The sequence below is a fragment of the Archocentrus centrarchus genome, chromosome 6, assembly GCF_007364275.1.
Source record: "Archocentrus centrarchus isolate MPI-CPG fArcCen1 chromosome 6, fArcCen1, whole genome shotgun sequence".
Classification (NCBI taxonomy): domain Eukaryota; kingdom Metazoa; phylum Chordata; class Actinopteri; order Cichliformes; family Cichlidae; genus Archocentrus; species Archocentrus centrarchus.
The window spans coordinates 22440203-22465195 of record NC_044351.1 but is presented as its reverse complement, the minus strand read 5'-3'; the positions used below and the strand labels follow the sequence as shown (position 1 = coordinate 22465195).

Below are 24993 nucleotides of genomic sequence, written 5' to 3'. Positions count from 1 at the left end.
AATATTTATTCTTTAGACTCAGGGGAAACGCTGATTTTTTTTACAGCACGATTTGCATATCTCAACACATCCTGTGTACAACCACAAAACCATAACAGTATATGCTTTGTTTTTACACTGAGTGAAAAACAAGACAATTTTACAAGCATATTTCTTTACACTCAGCATACAGATAAATCTATACATATTCTCTCTCTTTTTAAACGTAATCTTTAGGCAAAATATACTGACAAACCATCAACAAAACATGCAACATCCAAAACATAAAGTTTCAGACAACTATTGAAGTTGAGTAGTTTTTTTTTTTTCTTTTTTCCCTTTGTGTTGTTTCAGCAGTTTACAGGACGTAGTTGCACACATAGTCATTGGTTGACAGCACAGGTTTTGATTACACAGTCAACTCCCCTTATACAACTATAGACACGAATTGCTGTACAATTATATGTCTTTTGTGATTTTTTTTTTTTTTTTCCAACACTCACATGCTCAAACTTTGGACAATATAAACATTCAGTCTTTGTAGAAAATAAACACTTTATGTACACATGTCAAACAACTTGAGTCACATTCACACCCCTCAGAACAACAACAAATGAATGGTTTCACAATAACAGGCAACGGCTGATCTAAACAAACAGTATTTAGCTTGGATGAAGTCTAATGAAACGGGGGGGGGGGGGGGGGTTAAACAGTCATGACTGAGCATCAAGATAATATGTCTTTTTTACTGTACTGTGTACGCTAACTTTTAAGTACACTGAGAGCATGATGCAGTTTAGGGTGATTTTTTTTTCCCCCCTCAGATTGTGCATTTTATTTAGGAACCCCAACATTTCTGCATGTTCTTCTTTTGCCACATCGATACAAAATGCACACCACAATATTTCCTGCCACCACATACACCACAATTCAGTTCATTTCAGTGCATAAACACAAAACACGTAATCCTGCATGTCGCGATGGAAGAAATGAGACAACGCAATGATAAAGTGCACAAGATCCATGTAGATGTTAACAGCTGTTAACATCAGTATATATTAAAATCAGTAAAAAATCTGAGTATTTATTATTTTCTTCCGCTGATGTACAAATTAAAGATATTTTCTTATAAGACACATTTTAAGAACATATGTTCACAGATAAAACATTTTAATTCCAAAAACACAAATGCATCCAAACATATATGTTGCATAGAATTACTTCAAACAAACCGATGGATCTGGAATGTAAAAAAGAAATCATTACAATTATTAAGAATTTAAGCATAAATCATGGTTGGCACAACAAAAATAATTATCAACATTGAAAATTTAGCCATGTTTCCTACCTTACTATACTCACTTATTTTTTGTTTGCTTCTATTAAAATAAGTGATAAGTGACATCTTGCTCTAAGTGCGTTTGTAGCCTCCAGTGATATATTCGAAACAGTTGCATTGGCTCTGTGATGTGCCTAAACACACTGACAGTAGTTCTGAGGGTCATTTTTGAATTCTGTACATAAGCTGACAAACATAAGATGACTACAGATAAATACATGGGTCACCTACTCACACCGTAGTACTGAGACTAGGCCCCATGCTGTCATTTGATCCTATACATCACTGTACGCCAGTGGGCCTGAGTGTTTTGGTTGCAGGCAGTGAAAGAGGCTGGTTCAATGTGTTGTAATGGGAGTCACTGACACAAAATAGTTAAGTGTTTTACAGTACAGCCAGACACACAAAGGAACCTTGCCATTGGAGTGGTAATGCATTTTTTTTTTTCTTCATTTTGAAATTATTTCGAGGGAAAACTCAGACCAGAGGGATTTACGATCACACGGACAGCATGGCCGTCACAGTGAGGTAATGACAGTTGCAGATCTACATAGGATTTTGACACGACTTGTGTGAATTACACGTGCAATGATGGACTACACAGAAAGAAAAAAAAAATATTAGCAAACTCTGAGCCACTACAACAATCTTAAAGCAAAATGTTGTACACTTGAGACAGATGTGTTAAACTCATCCTCCACAGTTGTCCTTTTAACATTCAACACAGCAGCTGCTGTTCATTTTTTTAAATTTTTTATTTCAATTCTAACCTTTCCTAAGAATATCACATTAGTAAAACAGTAATCTGTAACTAGAGGTTGTCCTTGACTTTGAATCTTGTTTTTATTCTGTCACAGCCCTGTTCAATATAGTGGTGCATTAGTGTGATCAGAGAACCAAAGGAGCTACTGAACATGATTATGAACATCCTTGAGCTCACATAGGTCCACATTCACATAATTGTTATTGTGACTGCCTACACCATAGATTACTGGATTGTCAGTGCGCCACTCACAGCCTCAATCTAACAAAGTCGGTTTATCTGTATCATATTATTTATATAATCTAGTGACAAGAGAACAACTCTTATGCGGTATATTATACTTAGATATATTCTGCATCTGATATCTGTGTATATTATATAAACATCACACTGTACAATGTGATTCTCTGATATGCTCTGTAACCTGCATGTGGGATATCTACAATCAGAAGTGCTGTACATTTAATCTTCATCCCACAGCAAAGGTCATCTGTCTGACTCTGTTCTACATTAGCTTTATATCTTGTTTTTTTTGTCCTTTTTACATGAAACTGAAAGAATACCGTACAAAAATGTATGCATTTCTTCATCATTTAATATTCCAAGACCACTTACGTCCACACACGTCACGATCATTACACAACCACGTCTCTCATATGAAGAAAATAAAATTAAGTCCACGATTCTATTTTTCTTTCATCTTTCCCTTTGTTAGATATGTTTGTTCAGTAGTGCAGAATCACATCTCAGCGTCTCATGTGGATTGTGGAAATAGAACTGTGGTAAGAAAGTCGTCACTGCCCTCAAAGCCATATTGCTGCTGAGTATCTATCAGTGCCTGCTTTTGTGTTTGCATGTTAGATCCAAAATCAGCAGAGACCTGAAATGGGAAGAGATGGATATGTGCTGGCAGTGCTGGACTGATAGAATTGCAATGTTAGTAGCACATAATTAATCTTTCTTTTATGACTGATAAACTGAGGAAATAAATTAAAGGAATCTTGTTCTTTGCTCTTATTCTTTTTCTCTTATCCATTTTTTTGTCAGCTCACATCTTTGAACTATGCACTCTGTATTTAGTCTTGGCTGATCCACTGCATTTCCACCTGCATCTTTTTGGTGTAGTGTTCAGGGGTTGGTCTGAGTGGAGCTGACGAACAGCTTGTGCCAGCTGACCACTCTCTTTCTCATGTCCACCTTGTCAAGCCAGATGTAGGCTTCCCCTATCAAGGTTTTCTTCATGAACTTCCCTCCATTAGACACCAAGAAAAGCTGGGCATACATGGGACAGAAAAAACATTTGGTCAACTTGTTATCTATAAAGGCTTTGGTCGCTCATGCACAGGATAAAAGCATTCTGTCCAGTATGATTATTCATAGGTGCAAACATGTTGTTACAAGTATATCTACAAATGAATGTATTTTAGAGTCCCTGCCAATTTTAGAGTCCATATTAGCTGTTTATAACAGCTGATAAATGAAAATTTAAAAAGTAAAGAAGAGATTAGAGAAACACCCTCTAACCATGTTATGAGTACCAGAGGGCACTCTACAACTTCCCTGTTGGTAACACATATTTGGAATGCTACTGTACAAGCACGACAACAAGCTGATCCAGCAACGCTGGGCAGAGTGTAAACGAGTAATCCATAACTTGTGACAATAAAAAAAGATTATTTTTAAACAACATTGTCTTATCAGTTATTTCTTTGTTTGTCCTTGTTGTTATATGAACTTACAAAAATCTACACATAACAAAGGTTACGAAAATTTATGTATTGTGTATCTGAAAGAAAAAAACAATATCGGTCAATATATTGGATTTTTAAATCACCAAATATCTGTATCAGTCATAAAAATCCTATATCGGTGGGACTCTAATGCATTCATAATTTTACTAAGTTTAATTCATTTATCATATTTGACAGGTAGCAGAACTTTGAGAGTCGTTTCGGTTCCTGTTGTACAGTACCTGTATGGAGTGTCCAGTTGGGTTTAGGGGGAATCTGAAGGTCTCATTGAAAGAAGGTTCTCTGTCATGTCGACAAATTCTCGTCTTCTTCTTAATGATTCTCTTCTGGGTGGCCACATTCACCACATACAACTTCACATACAGATCTGGATGCAAAATTGGATAAATGATTAATATGGATTAATTAAAATAGGACTATTGAGGTTAAAACACACACACACACACACACACACGCAGCAGACTTCAATTTATGCATGTACACCAGTGTACATTAGTTCCACACCTGGTAGGTGGTCTGGGCTTTTGAACTTGTAAGTGATGTTTCTGCACTGAAGGATCTCCAAGACCAGTTGGTCCCCTTCTGTCTTCACCTCCTTCTTCAGAGCAACCTTGATCTCCCCCATTACTTGTGTTTTGCCAGCTAACACACAAAAAATGAAAGAGAAAGTCTTCAAACAGATTCTTACTGTTGTGTTACTTGTGTAATGCTGTGGCAACACTACTGTCTGTGGAACACTAGGTCAGGGCATGCATCTAGTAAGGGTCCCCAGGCTAGATGACCCCATGCTATCCAAGCCTACCTCAGAATATGAGTGATATATAATTGAAGCCATACTGGCTAGGATGTCATTTGAAATAACAAGGCCTGTGTCAAGTGTTGAGGAACCAGAGGAACCCTGGAAAACGCCAGGCCCTGACATGATTCACACCTACTGGCTAAAGAAACTAACTGCACTCCACACACCCAGGCACACCCAGAATGGCTGACGATCGAAGATCAGACAGTCCTGATCACCAAGGATCCCCAGAAGGGACCAGTCCCATCCAACTACTGGCTAACAACCTACCTCAGCACAACATGGAAACTCCTGTCAGACATCATAGTAGCTAAGATGAACAGACACATGGCTCCAATACATGAGCGGGGCCCAGAAAGGAATTAGCACTAACACCAGAGGAGCAAAACACCAGCTACTGCTAGATAGAGGAGTCACTCAAGATGACAGACAGAGAGATTGAACTTACAGTACAAGTACAGGGCAATGAAATGAAGTTATAAGATTATTATAAGACCAGACTGACCAACCCGTGTGCTGCCTGGATTGATTACAAGAAAGCCAATGACTCAATGCATCCTGGAATGCCTAGAACTGTACAAGATCAACAGGACCCTACAAGCCTTCATCAGGAACTGAATGGGAATGTGGAAAACAACACCGGAAGCCAACTTCAAGCCAATGGCACAAGTCACCATCAAGTGCAGAATTTACCAAGGAGAAGCTCTCTCCCTGCTGCTGCAGATCATTAACAAGACTGTCGATGGATACCGACTACAAAATGGAGCAAACATCAGCCACCTCCTCTACATGGATGACATTAAGTTTTATGCCAGGAGTACACGAGAGATCAATTTACTGATCCCCAGGAGATAGAAGACACTGACATCAGGACAAGAAAGCTCCTTATCATGCATGGAGGGTTTTACCCCAAATCCAGCAGCCTGAAACTGTACGCTAAGCGAAAGGAAGGAGGCAGAGGACTAGTGAGTGGCAGAACCACTATCCTGGATGAAACAACAAAGATCCATGAGTACATCAGGAAGATGGCCACAACTGGTCATGTGCTTAGTGAATACATCAGGCAGCAGAAACCCAAGAAAGAGGAGAAAGAACAAAAACCATCAAAGAAGGACATGTCCCTGCACAGCATGTACCAGTTGCAGATAGAAGTGGCTGATATCAGATAATCCTACCAACGGATGGACAAAGCTGGGCTGAAAGACAGCACAGAGGCATATAATCATGGCAGCACAGGAACAAGCTCTAAGCACAAGATCGACAGAGGCTGGGGTCTACCACACAAAGGCAAGGCCCCAGGTACAGGCTGTGCAGAGACGCCCCTGAGACAATCCTGCACATAACAGCAGGGTGCAAAACACAAGAGGCAGGGCATACATGGAATGCCATAACCAAGTGGCTGGCATAGTATACAGGAACATCTGTACAGAGTATGGCCTGGACGTCCCGAGGTCAAAACGGGATACGCTGCCAAAGGTCATTGAGAATGACTGAGCTAAGATCTTATGGAACTTCCAGATACAGATGGACAAACTGGTGATGACTAAGCACCAGACATAGTACTGGTGGACAAGTGAAGGAAGATGGCCATAGCGATAGATGTAGCAATACCAAGTGATAGCAACAGCAGGAAGAAGGAACAGGAGAAGCTTGAGAAAAAACAAGGGCTGAGAGAAGAGCTAGAGAGTATGTGGGAGGTGAAGGCAACAGTGGTCCCTGTGGTATATATATATATATATATATATATATATATATATATATATATATATATATATTTACACACAGAGACACACACCTTAGCTTACAATTAAACAAACATGGGTGTCATCAATTCTAGTGTCTAGAGACAATGCAAATGCAAGACAAGCTGATTTAAATTTGCTAAATTAGTTATCAGGCACCATGGAAATGACCTCTTGACCCTCATCTGTGCAACAGCTGCCAGGCTATACCCTAAAATGACCTTGTGCTCTTTGTTACAAGTTGAAACTAGAGATGGAAGGGAGGCATCATGACACCTGAGCTACATGAAATGTAGATATAACAGCGGATAGGATAGCATGACATCCCCTTCTCTCCCAAGCCATGTATCAAGTCATTATTCTGGGTTAATATTGTTCATTGACAATAAGCACTTAGCTGACAGTTTGAACTCACAACCTAATAATGTCATTAGCAACACCATTTAGAGGTAGTTAATTAAGTGGCTTGGTTACAGAAAGATATTTCAGAAAGTGTCATTATACAAAGCATCCAACAGGGGGAGCCCCACAACCAAGAACGCAAACATTTGAAAACAGTGACATTTCTAGAGCTTGCCTTCATTTTCTGCAGTCTCAAGTTGGTTTTTGTCTGTGCCGTTAGGAATTGTCTTGCCGCTGTGAAAATACATAAATTAATATATAAGCATACTTTTATTCAGTAAAATGATTATATCATTTACAATAACAACTAAATACTGTGTATTACTCAACCACTGTTAATGCATAACATGCTTATAAGGAGCCACAAATAGTCTTACATGCGTGGCACTTGAAAAATGGCACTGTCCACTCCAGTGCCTGCCCCATCTTCACTATCCAGACCTCCATAAGCATCTCCAACCAGACTTGGGGCAGACAGTACCACTGACCCTGAGACATCACTCAGCCGGTGTCCTGGTCCTGTGGGTGGCAACACTGAGTGTGATACCCAGGAAATGAATCGCTGCATTTTCTTTTCTTTGCAATAAATTATTTGGATAAAATAATAAACAGAGAATATTCAATGACACAGTTTTTGCCACACATGCATGGATGCCTAAGATGTGTGCTGAAACAAATCACACACTCAGCTAACACTCATTGACAGAAGCACTCGCCATCGCACATAACTTTGACGACTTTGACTAAGCATCACATAACAGGGCATCACTATAAATGTCAGCATCTCCTTGCATTTATGTAACAGTACTGTGTGAAATCTGTGTAATATAAAGCAAATCCCTACACTAGAACTAAATGAAGGTCACTAAATTTAATTCACAAAATAAGATTAATTTACCGTAGGGTAACATGGCACTTTGTTCATTCAGTTAAATATTTGTTCTTGGTTCTGTTTGGCTGCTCTTACACTTATGCAGTAAGAAAGTGCATGAACAAATACGTGAAGATTATGGTTGAAACACATTTCGTAACTTACTGTATATTTTTGAAAAAGTTTATGACCATAATGTGTTTGAAACACAATCTGTTACTGAAATGCAATAATTAGCCATTCTGTTCCTAATGAAAACAGAATCATATTGACAAGAAAAGCAACACAATATAAATACATAAAATTTAAAAAAATGTACATTTCCGGACATTCATAGATCTACATACAAAAAATAATTAAAACAGAAATATCAATATTTACACATTTGTCTATTTGGTAGGCTTATTTTTATTTATTTGTTTATTTTTAGTTTTAAGTTGTAAAAGGATTGATAAGATCTAGTTCTATATTTATAGAGCACATTTTTCCTATGTTGCCTCACCTTCCCTTGACATTTCTGCTCCTCTCATGGTTAGCTGACCGCTTTACACTCATTGGCCGGTGAGTGCAGCGTGAACCTCCTGTTGACTTTTGAAACCTCTTGGTGTTTCTGTGTTTCCAGGTTTGACTGGGTCATTTGTGTCCCCTTTGTTTTAGGTGGGAGGAATGGGGAAGGACTGGGTAGGGTGGGAAGACTGTGTGCCATACCCGTGTGTGCATCTGTGTGTGCTTTACTAAGGGTTAATTCATATGACACACACATGCACATACACAGCAATACTGCAGTTCCACAGAATATTCATTGGTCAGGAAATGATAGCCAGGGGATCTACAACTGCATGCTTAAAAAGCCCCAACAACAGGTTTACTATCCTTTGAAAAGAAGGAGAACATTAGAGCTCATTTCGAGGACACGACATTGAGGATTATACATAAATAATAGATGCTGTTTAAGTCAGCACGGTAAGACATACAACATGTAAGGGATTGCCATCCTAGCTTGGTTTCTATATTGGGGTTGGAGATCTCCACACCGGGGTTCTTTAGAAACCATATGCGTGGGATTGGCACATGCACACTCCATGTAGAAACAGAGGGGTCTGGATTTCTAATTTAGCTAATAATGATAGTTAAATTAATCTATTCATTATGCTTGTTATAATATGTTAAACTCTTCTCCTGTTTTAATAACTATTTAAGATGCCCAAATAGGAAACAAAAATATTGAAATGAAAAATGTCATATACAATATTTAGCAATTTAGTACACCGAATGTGCCATAAATATTTAATGTTAGAGTTGCAGACAGCATTAAATAACATTTTGCAGGAAGTTTATTTCTATTTGTGTATTTATTTATTTATTTTATTTTTTTCTTTTTTCTTCATTCTTCATCTGCCTTGCATCTTGTTTAACAGTTACATTAATAGGACGGATCACTGTCACTTTGCCCTGACAGAAAAGCAAGATGAGATGAGCAGAAGGCAAAGGTAAATTGTTGAGGAGATGAATGCAGAGCAATTTAGGTCTTCATCAAACAATCTCTACAAAGCTTGCATGCATGGGGAAAGGGTGCAAGTCACAGGTGGATTTTCAGGGGTAGGGGAAGGATTTACTTGGTTGCAGGCAGGATTGTTGCACGGCAGCTTCAGCAGCAGCAATTGCTATCCCAGCATCCTCAAGGTGGGCCTGAGTGACGCTGCTCTTGCTTTGGCTTCGGGAGGGGCCATGGGAGCGTAGTTGGCCATCTGAGGAAGACTTGGAGCTGCCTGGGCTACTGTGGGACTTTTCCAAAGGCATCATTTGCATGTCTAGAGGAAGATTAAATGGATGGATTCAAGAAACCAACCTTTCTTAGGTGCATTTAATATTTCCTAGCTGTCCTGATTGTTCCATGTAGCACAAGTTGATAAGCACGTGGCAAGTATTTTCAGTGTTCAAGTTATGGTTATGAATACCTGCCAAGAACATTAACAGTAATCTTATGGTTCAAATAACTATTTATATGGAATAAATTTATATTTAGAAATAATGGATATTAAGAATAAGTTAAAAACAAATGTGTGAGGCAATTCTTTACCTTTAGCTGGATCGGGGAAGATTCCATGACTTCTGCTCTTGATCACAGAGTTTTTAAGTGAATCATGACTCCCATCTCCCTGTCCTGGTGCTAGACTGTGACCCATTCCATGTCCCTGTCCAGAACCTGACATGTGGCCCTGGCCTTGGCCATGTCCCTGACCTGACCCAGACCCCGACGGACCTTGGGCAGCATGGTGGGCTCTGCTGTGTTCAATGCTTTCACTCTGCTCTTTCAAAGGCAGCCAGCGAGGAATGTTGTCCAGCTGGGAGGTATTTGACAAGTCAATCAGTACCTGAATGACAATGGGAAGAAAATAAAAGAGAGGTAGTACAAAATAAATAAGACTGTAATCTATACAGAAGCCAAGTTTAAATTTGGTGTTTGTGTGACCTGAGAGATAAAGTTAATAGAGTTGTTAAGAAAAGCTGGTCCTGCAATAAACAAATAAATAAATAAACATATAAATACATGAAATAAAACAGCAGAAAGCATTTTCAGTGAGGTAAAGCTTAAACTAATTTCATATTTTCAGATAGCGGATTCAAACTCAAAAGTTACTTACTTCTCCAAGGAAGTCATTGGAGGAGGATCTGTCATAGTCCCACACTGTCACCTCCAGCGTTTTTTTCTTTAACTTTGAAAGAAAGAAGGAAGAAGTAAAGAGAGGGTCACAGATTATGATGAGCCGTTCTTTGTGTGCATGAATGTGTGAGGGAACAAAATGTGTGAGGTGTGAACTTGTTTGTCTGTGTGAATGTGGGTGGATGAGGGACAAGAGAAACAAGCGTACGTACACTGAATTAGTTGTGCCTAAATGAGTGGAGCCATGAATGCAAATGAGGAGGGTCATTTAATCAGCAAGGAAATCACGACGTGTAAATGCATGTGTGCAAATACGCGTATATGTATAGAAACATTCTGAAGCACGTTGGAGGAAATAAAAATGTATACACTTATTTAAGTATGCGCTGCAGTTTTTTTAAAGGTTGCAATAAGACGCTGGTGGTGTCTGCCACAAACAACACAAGCAAACACAGATGCCTAAGAACAAACAAATGCACCCATTTATACCACTAGCAGTCACAGATGAGCACACATGCGTGTGATTACCTAACACTCTTTTATTACTCTTTTCCCTAAAATGGCATGCAGTTACGGAGTCTGTGTTGACACTGTGTAAGAGCAAGAATGCTGGTTGTTAACTTGAGGCTTGGGAGTGCTGATAAGAGGTTGCATAGGGATACTGAAAACAGCCGTAGGGAGAAAGCATGAGGGCAGAATTCTAAGCGTCGTATAAGAGGCTGAGACTTCGACATTGCCCAAAGTGGCTCACAGCAAATACAGTAACTACACAAGAGTGATTTTATGAAGATGTTTGTGTGCATGTGTGTTTTAGTGGGAGACAGAAAGAGAGGGTCTGCACAGTACCTGCTCCAAGTGAATGTTCTTGTAGATGACAGTCTGATTCCATTCTGGGTTCATGGTCTTCTGGGCATACTTGGTCCTTCTCTTGTTGTCAGCACTGATAATTCACGACATTCAGAATGATTGGTTGTTAATAATACATGATTAAAAATCTCTTCGCTGCTTGATCCCATGGCAACATTCACAAAACTGCAAATGCTCAGTAAATGGACTGAATAGATGCTTGGAAAATGATCAATATCCGTTTTTGGAGACACCAGAAAGATCAGAAACAAACTGAAATGTTTTTTTTTTTTTTTTTTAATTCTCTGTTCTGACTAAGATGCTTTAAAAAATTTTAAAACAAGTACAGCGATAGAAGCTGAGTAGAGTTAAAAGTGAGAGGCACGGAGAGAAAATGCAATGACAGGAGTGTTCTTAAACACTGTGAAATAGAGCAGATAATTGGACGAACAACAAAGGCCACAACAAAAGGATGGAAAACCACTTTTGGATGGGTAATTTACACAAAGAAAACCATAACATCAACTAAAAACAAAGATCAGCACCACACTACCTTGCATTCTGGACAACCATGACTTGGCTGAGGGAGTCCAGAAGAGGAAGAGGAGGGCATATATCACAAACAAGAAAAGCAAAAACACAAAATAACAGTCAGAGAAGCTCAAAGAGCTCAAAGAAAAGGCAGTAAAGGATAGAGACCTGAGGCAATCAATATTCTCTTGAGGGTATATCACTGTTTTTGTGCCTACACAGTAGATGTGACGCAAGCCCAAAAAGCCTCAGAGTGATTACAGGCTCATAGATGAATAAAAAAATTCACTATTCTGACCTTTTGTTGAGACACTGCGGCTGTGAACTCTTCCGCTAATGTCAAATAGATGCATTTCAAAGCATTTATCCAATAAAACAGCACTAGAAAGGTGCTCTCAACGAGCTTACATTTTTAACCTACACAGCATGTAGCTTGAGAGAGTGCATAATCGCATAAACAGGCCTGATGGAGACATTATCTAAGAGCAGATATTGTTACAGAGGAGATAATGGCTTTATCGATCCTTTCTCTTGCTATTCACAAGCTCTTAGGAAGACAGTGGAGCAGACACTGATAAGAAGGAGTCTCAAACGAGGACAAAACCAAAACACTCACTTTAGTCAAAAGTAGAAAGAGTAAGAAAATGAAGTTGACCATGTGGACTCTCTATTGCCAGCTGATTTGACACATTATAATATAGCAATATGGCCAAGGATCTCCTCTGACAGCTTTTTGTAAAGTCTAGCACAACTCAGTTTATTCATAGAGACTAAATCGAATTGAATCAGATTACTTTAGAACTGACTGCCTCATATCATCATGTCCTGTACCATTCTCTCACACAAACGTAAGAAGTTAGTCAATGGCATACAGTCAGTACAGAGTCAGAAAAAAAACAGGGGGAGAGAAAACAATACAGACGCAAAAATAGAAAGACAGACGCAGACCACACACTAGTAAACACTCAAACATACTAAAAGCTCACCCTCTCCCAGGTAAAAGGTAGACCTTCACAAAAGGGTCAGAGTAGCCATCATTGTCCCTTGGGGCCAGGTTTCTAGCCTGCAAGACGTGGACGATGAGGTTTCCTAGATTTCTGTCATAGTTGATCTGTAGCTGTTTGAAACAGAGTGTAGATGAGGCTCTGTGAGAGACTTCATCTTTACTTTGTTGTGGTTAAAAAGTGATATTTTCTTAATGTTTGTTTGTATGTGTGTGTCTGCATTTTTAACCTGAATTTCTCCTGTGATGGGATGAGGCATCTTCATCACCTCTGTTGGCTAATAAATAAATAAATAAATAGTGGTCAGGAGGTGCAGCGGTTTCAAATTGATTGGTTAATGATTTGTCAAACACAGACAGTACTGATAAACCTGTCTAGCCCACAATGAAAAGTTCATAGCAGACATGAGCCATTACCATGGGATTAAGTTGCAGCGTATATTAACAGAATACTCATGAAAGGGTTGTGCTTGTAGAATAGAGGTGCTAAAATTTTTCATTGAATCTGTGCACCTTGGGAGAAACTGACTATCTGAGTGATGTGTTTCACTCCAGTCCTCCAGTGTAGTGTGAGAATGTTAATTAGTTTAGTCAGACATCTCACATTCAAAATGATTGCTTTATTACAGCATCAGACTCCGAAATTGGGGTTTGATAGGTAATTATCCCCGCTGACCCTACATGTGGATGCTAGGATGGTTGGAACAGGCAGCTGCCCTGCACAGAGGGAGAGATGGGAAAAGCAGTGTTTCGGTGTATGATGTGAGGAGAGTAAGGCATGTTACACTTGTCTAATGCAGTGCAGCTCGAGTTGCCCTTGGTCTTCACTTCAGCTGTTTAAAGTAACTAAATTTCACAAAATGTCTTTTTTAGTTAAGACTCATTTCCACTGTTTTTCTGCTGTTTCATGTTTTATTCTAGGCACACAAAGTGTTCAAGTTGAAGCACATATTCATTCCCATTGTCCTGCACTGTGCCACACAGTTTTCCTGTTCCTATAAAATTGGTTATTTACTCACTTTGTGATATGTGTGGTGTACATTGCAATACAAATCAAACTGCAGTATTTTTCTTATACTGGCATTGGCTCAGCTGTTCAGTTGTGAAGAATGTGTGTGATGTAAGCCATCAGAAAGCATTTTAATGAATCAAATCCACTACCTTGTGGCGCTGCTTCTTGCTTATGGCGGGGGATGCCGGCTGGCCAGGGCTTGGCACCCCACTGGAAGCAGCTGATCCAGTACCAGAGTGCAGGAGGGCAGAGCGCTCCAGTGCGGAGAGGACCCCCAGGCCTCCAACTCCTACTCCAGCCATACCAGGTGCCTGCTGCTGGGACACCTTCTGTAACTCTGCAGCCAACTGCTTAGGATCCACTCCAGGGGAACGCTGTCCACCTACAGAGACAAGTGTGAAGTGACACACATTGTACTTATGTGAAGTAGGTACACAGATGCATACATGTATGCAGACATAACAACAAATTATTTTACATACCAGCCTTAAGCTGGACATGGTGCTCCAGGGCTTGTGGGTGCTCAGGGTCAGACAGCATGTTAAGGTCACTGTGTGGATCCATACATGTAATTTATAATGTAATAGCAACCAGTGCATCATAGGAGTAATCAGTAATAGAGTGGATACTTGACAGATGAAGGGGTGTGGATTAAATAGAAGGGGATGGGAAGATGAGAGAAGGTGTTCATGGCTGCAGAGTCACCATTTTGTGACTAAACATGTGGGAGTTTCAGTGGGATAGAGGGATAAATGATGGCAGATGTTACTCACAGTCTCACACAGAGCTCCGCCTCTGCACATGGCTGGCCCATGATAGACTGCACTTCCTCATAAGTCTTTCCCGTTAGAGGGACTCCATTCCACTCCAACACCTGCATTCCTGTGATGCAATGAAAGCAAGCACGCAGATTCAGCGACTATCTCTCATCTCTACACATGAAATGTGTTTTAGAACAGAGAGCGCTGATTTCATGCTCGCAGAACAATAGTAATAGCAAAAGCACGTCAACTGAATTAACTCCACCTCAATACTTTATTCTCTGTTTGGATTATGCATTGGCTTTGTTACATTATAGAATTACACACCCAGCACAACAGCAAGAAATGAGTTCTGCAGATGATAGTAAACCACAGCAACAGCACAAGAATTTTGAAATAGTGATATTGAAATGTGTATATTAATGATGTAATATACAAACAAATCACAGCAAACTCAATTTTCAACCCAAGGCCAGGGCTACACGAGGCCTCACTTACACAACTGAAAGCTGGTCTTCAGATTAGACTTCTGCTTGCGAAGCAACTCACCAGCCGCTGTGACAGTAAAGGCTCAGATTAATAAGTGCGTAGCCTTATGCATGAGCCAGTATTATTATTATTTTATTTTAGATTTTTCCCTCTCAGTATAATCTGTATCCTCCCCCACTTTATTTCACACTGCACCCAAGGGCATGTTCTGCTGCCATTGTCCTTTTCTGTGGAACATAAACATCACATTTGTGTAGCATACAGCACACGCTTGAAACTAAACCAGACAATCTACAGTCTTGCCTTTTTTTTCTTTTCTTTTTTTACAAGACAACAAGGGATTAAACTATATCAGAATTATATGTATTAATCTATTACTAAGGAGTGAAGCTAGAACCAATTATCATAAAAATACACAAGCTGGTGGAACTGCAATTGGTACTCAGGCTCTCCTTTTTCTAAAAACATAATCATGAGAGCATCAATCATTTGAAATTCCACCAAGTAAAGGAACAAATTGAGCAGGCTTTTTTTTTTTTCTTTTTGCATGTTAATTCATTGTGTGTCCATTTGTCTGTGCTTGCCTTTGTGTATCTGTATGTTTACAGGGATGCTAAATATAGTCTAATGACTAACACAGCCCACTGATGTGGAGGGTGTGTTTGTGCGTGATGTGTTGAGGAAAGCGACATGACACACCAACACAGAAGGCTACAGCAGTCTGTCACATCTCCATCTGGAGTGATTTAGGAATGGATTTTTACCGGAGGCATGAAATGCTCTAAAATGATTAACAGTTTAAAAGCATCGTGATCAAGGCCCTCTTGGGTCTTGTGGCTCTTCTTCATTCACTCTTTACTCTTACCCTCCACAACTTTTCCTGTTTGTTCTGCCACACTACCAGGGATGACCTTGGCAATGTAGGCTCCAATCTCTCCACGACTCCCCGGAATGTCCTTACCCCCTACAACACGGATGCCAAGTCCGTTCCCTGAAGTAAAAATAGGGACACAAATCCTAATTACAAAAACACAAATAAAAAAGCTTTGCGAGCTTTATCCTTGTATGATACTGTATGTCTGCAATTTGTGTTAGCTGTGTACCTGACACACTGGGGTCCTTCATGTCTCTCTTAAGCTTGACGCGAGTGTGAGGGAAGGCATAAGGGATGAGTTTCATCTGAGAATCACAGCATGAAAGAAAAAAAGCATGTTTGATTACAGAAAACATTTCAGGTTTACATATGTCCATCCATCCATCATCCATCCATCCATCCATCATCCATCCATTCACTTCTGCTTATCCTGTTTACATATGTCACCCTCTTAAAATGATGTCCTAAGTCAGTGTTTTTTAAGGTTTTTCAGAAAATACAAAAAACTGAACCAAACATTAAAAATATGATGATTTAGGCAAAAATAAAACTTTTGTTAAAAAACAAAATAGGCCATTATTTTAAGAGGGTGACAATATTAAAATTGAAATTAAGCATGGACAAAAGGGTGACGCTGAATGTTATTAGCTTGAATCACACCTGTCTCCTGTCTGACATGCTCCCACTCTGAGGATGTCCCTCTCTTGGCTTATCAAACCAATCTGTGTCCTCTCTTCTCAGGTGGTAGGCTAGACAAAGAGGGGAAGGCATTAAAATCTGTGCACACGCATAGGGAATAGAATCACTGTTAGCTTGATAACTCTCAGCCTTAAGTATGGAAATGACTACTTGGGCTGACAGCAATCTAGCTTTGAAAACTTTTTTTTTCTTTTAAAGATTGCATCGTAAAATTTGTTACACATCCACCCCGATTTTCTAAAATGCAGGAAGATCTCTGATCTGTCCTGACTGGATAGGTGAAAGCAAAGAAATAGAAACTCTGCTCCATCCTATCCACAACAACTGTGAGATCAGATGACTACTGCAAACACTAAATGAAGTATGAATAAATTTCAAGTTTGATAAAGTTTGATATGCTTTTGATGTACGGATTTTTATTTTTTTTTTGTTGTTCTTACAGCACTGTGTACCCCCCCCCCCCCCCCCCCCCCAAAAAAAAAATAAAGTAAAAAAATAACAACAACAAGAAAACAAAAGTAAAAAACAATACCTTTTCCTCTGCATGTAATAAGTGGAAGATACTGACTGTTTTGTGCTATATCTTATCACTATTGTAAAACACATAAAATATCTTTAAAGCAAAAAGTACAAAATAATGAAAACTATAATAATGTTGGTCAATGAGAAGCACTTTAGAAATTTTGCTTTCATATTAAATGTAATAGATTCCCAACAAGGATAGAATTTTCTCAGGTATGAGAAATTTCTATGTATAATGCACCTAAACCTGAAAGAAAATAGTCTGCTAGATATCTTGTAAATTTCTTGAAAGCTTTAGGTTTTATATGTGGAATCAGTATACAGTGACAACACTGGCTTTCAAGATTCTATAAAAGATCATAAAATGCTTTGATATTTGTGCAGTGAAAAGCACTCTGCATATGTTTTTGGTAACACTTATGCACAATACACATGATTTTTTTTTTTTTTTTTTTTAGTGCATGGACATGAATACTGGAAATGGGTCTGATATGCTTACAAAACCACAGTGCAAACATTCCTGAATGATGCATAACTGAAGTCTCTGCAATATATGACACATAAAAGATATTGAGTGTCATTATGATGGGGTTCATACCAGCATGGAACTGACATGTCATCTACTAGAGACTCACTAAATGGTATGTATTGTATACAGCTGTGAGGTGAGTCATTCCAGAATGAGTCTGGTATGTTTACAAACTCAATCAGAGAAGTGAACCATTCAGAACCATGATATGCGGCATGGCGGCATACAGTCTCTAAGTAACTACATGGAATAGTGACGCCGTCTCACCTTCTATATTCCAGTTTGGGCCTCCAGCTGTGGTACAAAGTTATATGTTTTTTAAGAAATGTGTTCAACACATGTTCATTTTTCTCACAAGCTACAGGAACTAGATTACTAAGACTAAGATTTGTACTGCGAGTAGGCTAAAATTCAGCACATGCACTGAAAGCAATAGTAAGAAATGCATGCTTTACTGCATTTACTAGCCTGACAGACAGTTCACAAATTTAAGCAGAAGCACTTTGAAAAAAAAAAAAATATATATATATACCCAAACAAAACATATAAGATGTTTTTAGAGGGGAAAGCCATATGAAGATTGAGCCACAATGAGAGGCAGGAGCTTTAACTATGCTGTAAGATACTCTACCGTGTCTGATACTTTCATGAAAGATTCTGGCATCATCTCTGTTCAAAGCCAACATGGACTCACTTTGTGCTGCAATTAAGGCAGATGAACACTTTTATGTAAGGTCAGGACAAATGTTTCATTCTCAACAAGAATGTATTTACATTGATACTTCATAATTGGCCATGAAACAAAGTTGCTGAACATACTGTTGTTGTTTGGGACTATGATGCTTATCTGACAATTAATGTACAGTAAATTTCATCAGATCCTGTTTTGAAAAAAAAAAAACCTGACCTTTCATACTCTACTTATTAATGTTACTTGTTGTTACTTCATATATAAGATACTTACCAAATGAAAGATAAATAATTATAAAGGCACTGGATTTACCTAAGCTAATGGATCACTACCAATCCCACCCTTATGGAAATGGGGATAGTGCATGTCAATATCTGCTGTCAATCACCAGGGGACATAGACATCTCACACTGCAATGAGACATCCACAACAACAACCGACAAGCAGAAAACATTCATTTTATTAAGATGGAAATGGAAAACAGATGTACATGCAAGGACGAAAACAAGATTGAAGTAGAAAATGAAAGATTACAGAAACAAAGTTTAACACAGTTAAAACAAATTAGACAATTTTATGCCAAATGTCTATTTTTAAAGTATACATAACTGCATGGTGGCCGCTTTACAGAAAGCTACTGCATTATAGCTGTTTTGATCTATGTAAACCAGCCAACAAATACGAGAATTTCTAAATTGGTATGTCATTGGCTTAGCAATTTAGTTAGACAGAATGGAACAAAAAAAGCCTGCAGAACCTGCAGAACACTCAGGTACATCAACATGATTCAGCAATATTCCTTTAAACTTGCTGCAGTTAACTGGTCTCCAAAACAGCTTAAAAAACAAATAAATGTATTTCTGAGGCAATGACCTACTTCTCTCAGACACTATTTTGCCCTGCAGATTGTGTGTGTGTGAGAGAGTATGAACGTCTTTGTGTGAAAGGGATGTCCCTAGATACATCTTGTCATACCTGCATGTACCGGTCTGTGTTCTGTAGCTAAGGCAGCTTTCAGATTGTCTACACAGAATCTCAAACAGTCAGTGCCACCAACCAAGCATGTATTTTATTTATGTGTATGTCTTGTAGAGCTTTCCATGATCAATGATTATGAAGGACACCACATATGAGAACACTAAATGCTACATTGTTGTAGCTTAATATATTTTTGTTTATCAACATTATAGAATACATAATTTAAATATGTTTAATAATACAAAACTATATCTTGTATATAACTTTATCTGTGCGATTTCTCAAAAAAAAAAAAGTGCCCAGTGTAGGTTGTAAAATGTTTCTCAGATTTTTTATGAAATTTAAGCTCTCCCAAAAAATAAGGCAGATGTATTGTGGACAGTATTCCTACTTAGCAAATCTGTTTGTAATCTAATCTAACCTTTGAAGAACTGTTGGGTTCTAAGAGTAAGGATGAACATTCATTGGTAAAGAAATAAAAGCAAAACAAACAAAAAAGCCCCAGCAAGGTAATGAAATCCCACAAAAAAGATGAATAGAAGTGACATACATAAACTCAGGCAAAGAGTGTTATGTATCGGTGAGAAAGATAATTAAAAGAAAGGAAAACGCATGCAAACATGTTAACTTTACATTTATCGTGACAGAGGGAAATCTTGTAACAAACAACAACAATAATTATCTGGAGAACTGATAACTGAGAAAGAAACAGTTAATCCACAAAGTCAATAAGACCACTCAGCATTAGCATGCATGACAAGCAGGTCGATACAGTCGAATTGTTGAAGCAGTCTCAGGCTCCATTTACCTTCACTGTCAGACATGGCACCTTGCAAGTCATCCATGATGAATGCGATGTCTCGATCATAGCCACGTGTCCGAGACTCCTCTCTCATATGTTGCTGTACCTCTGGGAGGGAATGGCTCGACCCAAATTGGTCCCTGGAGTCAGCGGAAATCGGAGGGAGAGGACCAGCTGAAGCTCTAGCCATACCCATAGGCTGCCCCACTGGACTCAGAGGACTTTCCTCCTCTGAGTTTTGAGCAACAATGGGGATACGTCCACGGCTTTGGCTTATAGGTAAACTAGTGGGTTTTGCTCTGGCCACCCCAGGGGCAAATGCTGCATCCAGGACCTCTCCCTCTGATTTAAGTCTTAGTGATGAACTGGACAAGTCCCGTTTGATAGATAGATCCAAACCATAGACAGAAGAGGGTCGGGAAGAGGGGCGAGAACGGGTACCACTTGGGTAGGTGCCATCATCATGGGCAGTGGCTCTGATAGTGGATCCAAGTCCAAGAGACTGCCCAAGATTAAGAGAACCAGACAGGTTGGCCCCCAAGGAGGAGCCTAAATATTTTTGCTGCTCAGACAAGTTTTTTCTTAGCCCAAATGTAATTTCATCCTGAAGTAGCCTAGCCCTAGCAGCTAGACTGGACACAGAGGATGCTCCGGATCCCATGTAGTTACCATATTCAGGCTCAAGGTCCCTACTCTCCTGAATTGGGGAAAATTTAGTGATGGCCTTAGGGTCTATGAGGGCCTTTTTGTTCTTCATCTGTTTCTGGTAAAGCATAGCTGCTGGGAGTTGTTTTGCAGCCTGTTTTTCAAGGGTGAGCCGACCAATACTATATTTCTCTCCTTTAGGGAAGTGGCGAAAATTGCTTTCACTAGGGAGATATTGAGGTAAGCCCAGGCCAGTTAAGTGTTCGAGTCCCTCAGTTCCTCGTCTGAACTCTTGCTTGATCTGTTGCTTCAGGAGCTTCAGCTCATAAGGTTCCTCCATAGTGTCATCCTCTCCTTTGCCATAACTCTGAAGCCGAGATGAGCCTAAAAATTCTGCCACCTGAAAGGAAAAAAAAAAAAAAAAAAAAATACCACGTTAGGTATTTTCTAAACAGCAAAGTCACACATTGTGTAACAAGACTACTGATTTGCCTCTTCCATATTTAGCTCTTTCACATGTGGAAGTTATTGAAGGACTAAGCACTCTTAAGCTGATTAATTGTGATCTCCTAAATGTTGGCCACTTAAAAGGGCTTTATCAATCGCACTGCTTTCTATATTCATGTAATAAAATGAAAATCTGACACTCAGCACTCCAGACTGTTTAATCCTTTTTCTTTACATTAAAGAGCACACGACAAGAAATACTTACAGTCTGAATTATTACTATTTGGCTGAGAAGATGAAGAAAGCAAAAAGTAGAGAATAAGGTAACAGTATGGGATTTACCTCTGCTGTGCGCCTGAGTCTGTCTGCCTTGGATAACTCCTTATCAGGCAAGCTGAATCCAGAACCCAAACCAGTATTGCTTAGCCCTGTTGAAGCCTTGGTGAGCTCCCCTATGTCTTCTATTAGCACGTAGTTCCTGGCATTATGGTGGTCAATATCAGCATAGAAGGAATCTGCAGAAATGCTAGACATGGGACTAGAGGCCATGCTCCTCTCCTCAAGTCCTAACCTCAAGTCCAAGTTGCCATACTTGCTCCCTAGGTGAGCCACCCCATAGCCACTTTCTGTGGAAGTTGGCACAATGAGCAGAGGCTGGTTGCGTATCACCTCATAGTTAGTGGTGATTTTAGGCTCTAAATCAGATAGGGTGGTTTGTCGCTGCTTCCCCTGCTGCAAGAGCAGAGCATGTTGGTAGCTGCCTGGCTGAGCCTGGGCATGGGAAAGGGACATGGTTGGGTAAGGAGACACCTGTTGGTGGTAAAGTGATTGCTGCTGATACAAGTTCTGTTGGGTGTAGTGGCTGGTGGTTTGGGTCTGGGGAACATACTGAGCATAGTGAGAATAGGGACTAGTCAGTGTGTTGTACTGCGAATCAGCTTCTGTCTGTGGGGGGATGAACTGGTCAAATTCCGACTGGGGAGCCGTCCGTGGTCTCTCAAGACCATCACCTCTGGCCTCTCTGATGTTGCTAACCTCACTGTCAGACATGTAGTCTCTCTCCTCTGCCACACCCTGGAGATAGGCCCTTTCTCTCTTCTCTCTCTCTTTCAGCAAGGCCTCCTTACGGCGGTTGATACCCATCTCTAAGTACCTGGAATTAAAAAAAAAAAAAAATCCACTCTTTTTTTACAATTTATTTACTTGAAGTTCAAATAAAAACGGTTTCTCACACATTAATACCTGTTACTATGTGTGAGTGTGGAGAAGACTCATTGAGAGATGTCAAGGTAGCCTTTTTGCCCATAAGCTATCAAGGTAAGAATCATGCAGATAAATTAGGAAGATTGATGGCATGAGATAGACTGATGCAATGCAATTAGTTTAAACCAATTTCTGACATATGAGCTATTTCCAAATTTATTACAGTAATCAAAGCATGGGTAAGTTTATATCCTAAACTGTGAAGTTAAATGTATTAAATGTCCCTCACCGTAGCTTGGCATCAATCTCCTTTTCCTCTTCATCTAGCTCAGCCTGTTTCTTTCGAAGTTTAGAAGATTCTCTCTCCACCAGATCAAGCTCCTTGTCAATGTCCTGCAGAATCTTTGCCCGGGCCATAGTTGTACTACGGGCTAGACGGCGACGGGCAGAGTTGGTGCTGTAGCCTGACCGTCCTGTGAGAGAGTCATCCTCAGGAGGGGGATCTGGTAGTGTTCTCTTTACCTTCTTACCTGTGCTAGAGGGAGAACCTCGGCCCTAGAATAAAACAAAAAAACAAATAAATAAATAATCCGTCAGTTCCTTAAAGCACTTTTAAAATTGTGGCACAATTAGCTCAACAATTATCATTCAATAACTATATGTGATTTGACTTACAGGATAGCTGTCTGCATAGTATCCACCCATCCTGTCTTCTGTGGAAGGACTAAGGGATTTTGGATCAGATAGAGATTTCTGACCAGTCTTTAATATCCGAGGACCAGAAGAAAATCTGGTTGGGTCTGCAGTCAGCATTCTTCGCCCTCCAAGTGATTTTTCTGGGGACAGTGGAGAAACTGCAGTGTAGAAGGCTTTGGACTTAGAGGGGACATCTGCTGAGAGGTGTGTGCTGTAGCCCACCTCAATGGGTGCGTGTCTTCTGTCAGAGTCCGTTTGACAGCTCAGACTTCCACCTCTCTGAGAATTCTCTGGAGCTGATATATGCTTAATGATTTCTACTTTTGTGTCCATCTGAACATTAGGTCGTTTGATAGTTCCAGAGTGATCAGTCTGGACAGATATCTCTGCCACTGTCTGGATAGCAATGCTAGAGACCTTGGAGCCATGTTTTCCATCACTGCTATGCTTTCGAGAGCGTCGTCGAGCTTTTGTGGGAGCATCCCATTCATCTTGGTCCTCGTCGTCAGTCTGAGCTGAGCTATCAGTATTTCTTTTATTCTTCTTTCTCCTTCCTACATGTTGTTTCTCTGCTGAGTCTTCATCATCTGTCTGCACGCCACTATCAATAATCTTTTTCCCTATGTCCTGATCAGCTTGAAGCTTTACTAAATCTTGACTTTCTTCAATGTGTGTCCCAGCAGATGGAGTTGTAGACTCATCTTTGACTGGCCAGTACTGCCCACTGTCCCCTACTCCTGCATATTTAGCATCTAGGAGGTTTCCAGTGGGGCCAGAGCTACCATAGTGCTCATCTAGCTGGCGCTGGAGTTGCAGTTGGAGTTGCTGAATTTGCTGCAACTGCTCTTTCTGCTGTGCATAGGTCTCCTGCTGAGCCACCATGTGGGCATGATGCTCTTCTTCTTGCTGCAGGAGAAGTTGCTGTTTCAGAGCCTGAAGTTCCTCAAGCTCCCTTTGGACCATAAGCTGTTCCTGTTCTCGATATCGCTGGATTTCTTGCCTTTCCCATTCCAGCTCCTCTGCAAGACATAATTGCTTAAGCTTCTCTAGCTCTAGAAATTCCCTCTCCATTTGATACTGGGCCATCTTGGTGTTATCTAAGCCAGGGAATATTGGAGAAGAAGCTAGGGCATCCAGAGAAGCAGCAATTGCTTCCAGAGTGGCATCTGAGTACATGTCTGGATAGCCAGTTATGATGTCAGCCAAAGCTGTAGGCAGAAACTCTTTAGACAGCCCAGTGTCAAAAGCAATTATCTGTCCTGGGTCTGTAGTGGGAATGAAGCCATATGGATGTGGCAGTGGCTGGCTGTGGACTATTGATGTAGGTGTTAAGGTTGTGCTAAAGATGGAACCCGGCTGAGTTGTAATTGCATATGTGGATGGAACAGGAGCAGCAACTGATGAGTAAACTATTCCATCTGATGTTCTTAGAGCACTATTTACACCAAAACCAGCTGCAGGGATCTGGGAGTATGGAGCAGTAGTCATCAAAGGGTAGACTCCAGTCGCTTTGCTAGTGTAGTCTAGTGCTTTACCTGCCATAATAAAATATATATTTTACTCTTCCAAATAACTTATAAATTTTGAAACAAATGATTCATGCAATTTGGATTTAAAAATAATTTACAGCGCACATGCACATCTGTAGTCATTTTGGCTAGCAAGATGCAAAACCAAAATATTGAGGGAGCACACGCAGGCAAACACATGCATCTGTATGAAAAAAAAAAAAGAAAAAAAAAAGAAAAAAAACAGAGGTTAATGAAATCATGCATATTAAACAGCAAAGCAAATTAAAGTTTACACAAAAGATAAGGACTTTGTGCAAAACCTATAAATAAAAACTGCAGCAAATGTATGAAATATAGATAGGTATAGATATATATAATATAGAGACTGGAGATTTTTTTAAACAAAACATTTGTAAAATCCAAAACTGTTTCCCATCTTTGCT

At 39.8% G+C, this 24993-nt stretch overlaps 1 protein-coding gene across 1 annotated transcript in view; it reads right to left on the bottom strand.

Moving 5' to 3' along the window:
- The window catches only part of pclob (piccolo presynaptic cytomatrix protein b), a 58151-nt gene continuing 33158 nt past the window's right edge, over positions 1-24993 (bottom strand). Inside the window, exons 15-37 of the mRNA XM_030731080.1 lie at positions 23019-24574; positions 22633-22898; positions 21483-22293; positions 20055-21093; positions 17845-17871; positions 16488-16576; positions 16057-16132; positions 15819-15944; positions 14477-14585; positions 14186-14253; positions 13853-14085; positions 12922-12969; positions 12675-12805; positions 11711-11737; positions 11158-11251; positions 10292-10363; positions 9727-10021; positions 9263-9457; positions 7153-7294; positions 6951-7009; positions 4337-4474; positions 4054-4199; positions 1-3353 (exon numbers count right to left, since the gene is read on the bottom strand). Coding sequence (XP_030586940.1) covers positions 3210-3353; positions 4054-4199; positions 4337-4474; positions 6951-7009; positions 7153-7294; positions 9263-9457; positions 9727-10021; positions 10292-10363; positions 11158-11251; positions 11711-11737; positions 12675-12805; positions 12922-12969; positions 13853-14085; positions 14186-14253; positions 14477-14585; positions 15819-15944; positions 16057-16132; positions 16488-16576; positions 17845-17871; positions 20055-21093; positions 21483-22293; positions 22633-22898; positions 23019-24574 — 5891 coding nt within the window. The 3' untranslated portion in view covers positions 1-3209. The remainder of the gene's footprint in view (positions 3354-4053; positions 4200-4336; positions 4475-6950; positions 7010-7152; positions 7295-9262; positions 9458-9726; positions 10022-10291; positions 10364-11157; positions 11252-11710; positions 11738-12674; positions 12806-12921; positions 12970-13852; positions 14086-14185; positions 14254-14476; positions 14586-15818; positions 15945-16056; positions 16133-16487; positions 16577-17844; positions 17872-20054; positions 21094-21482; positions 22294-22632; positions 22899-23018; positions 24575-24993) is intronic.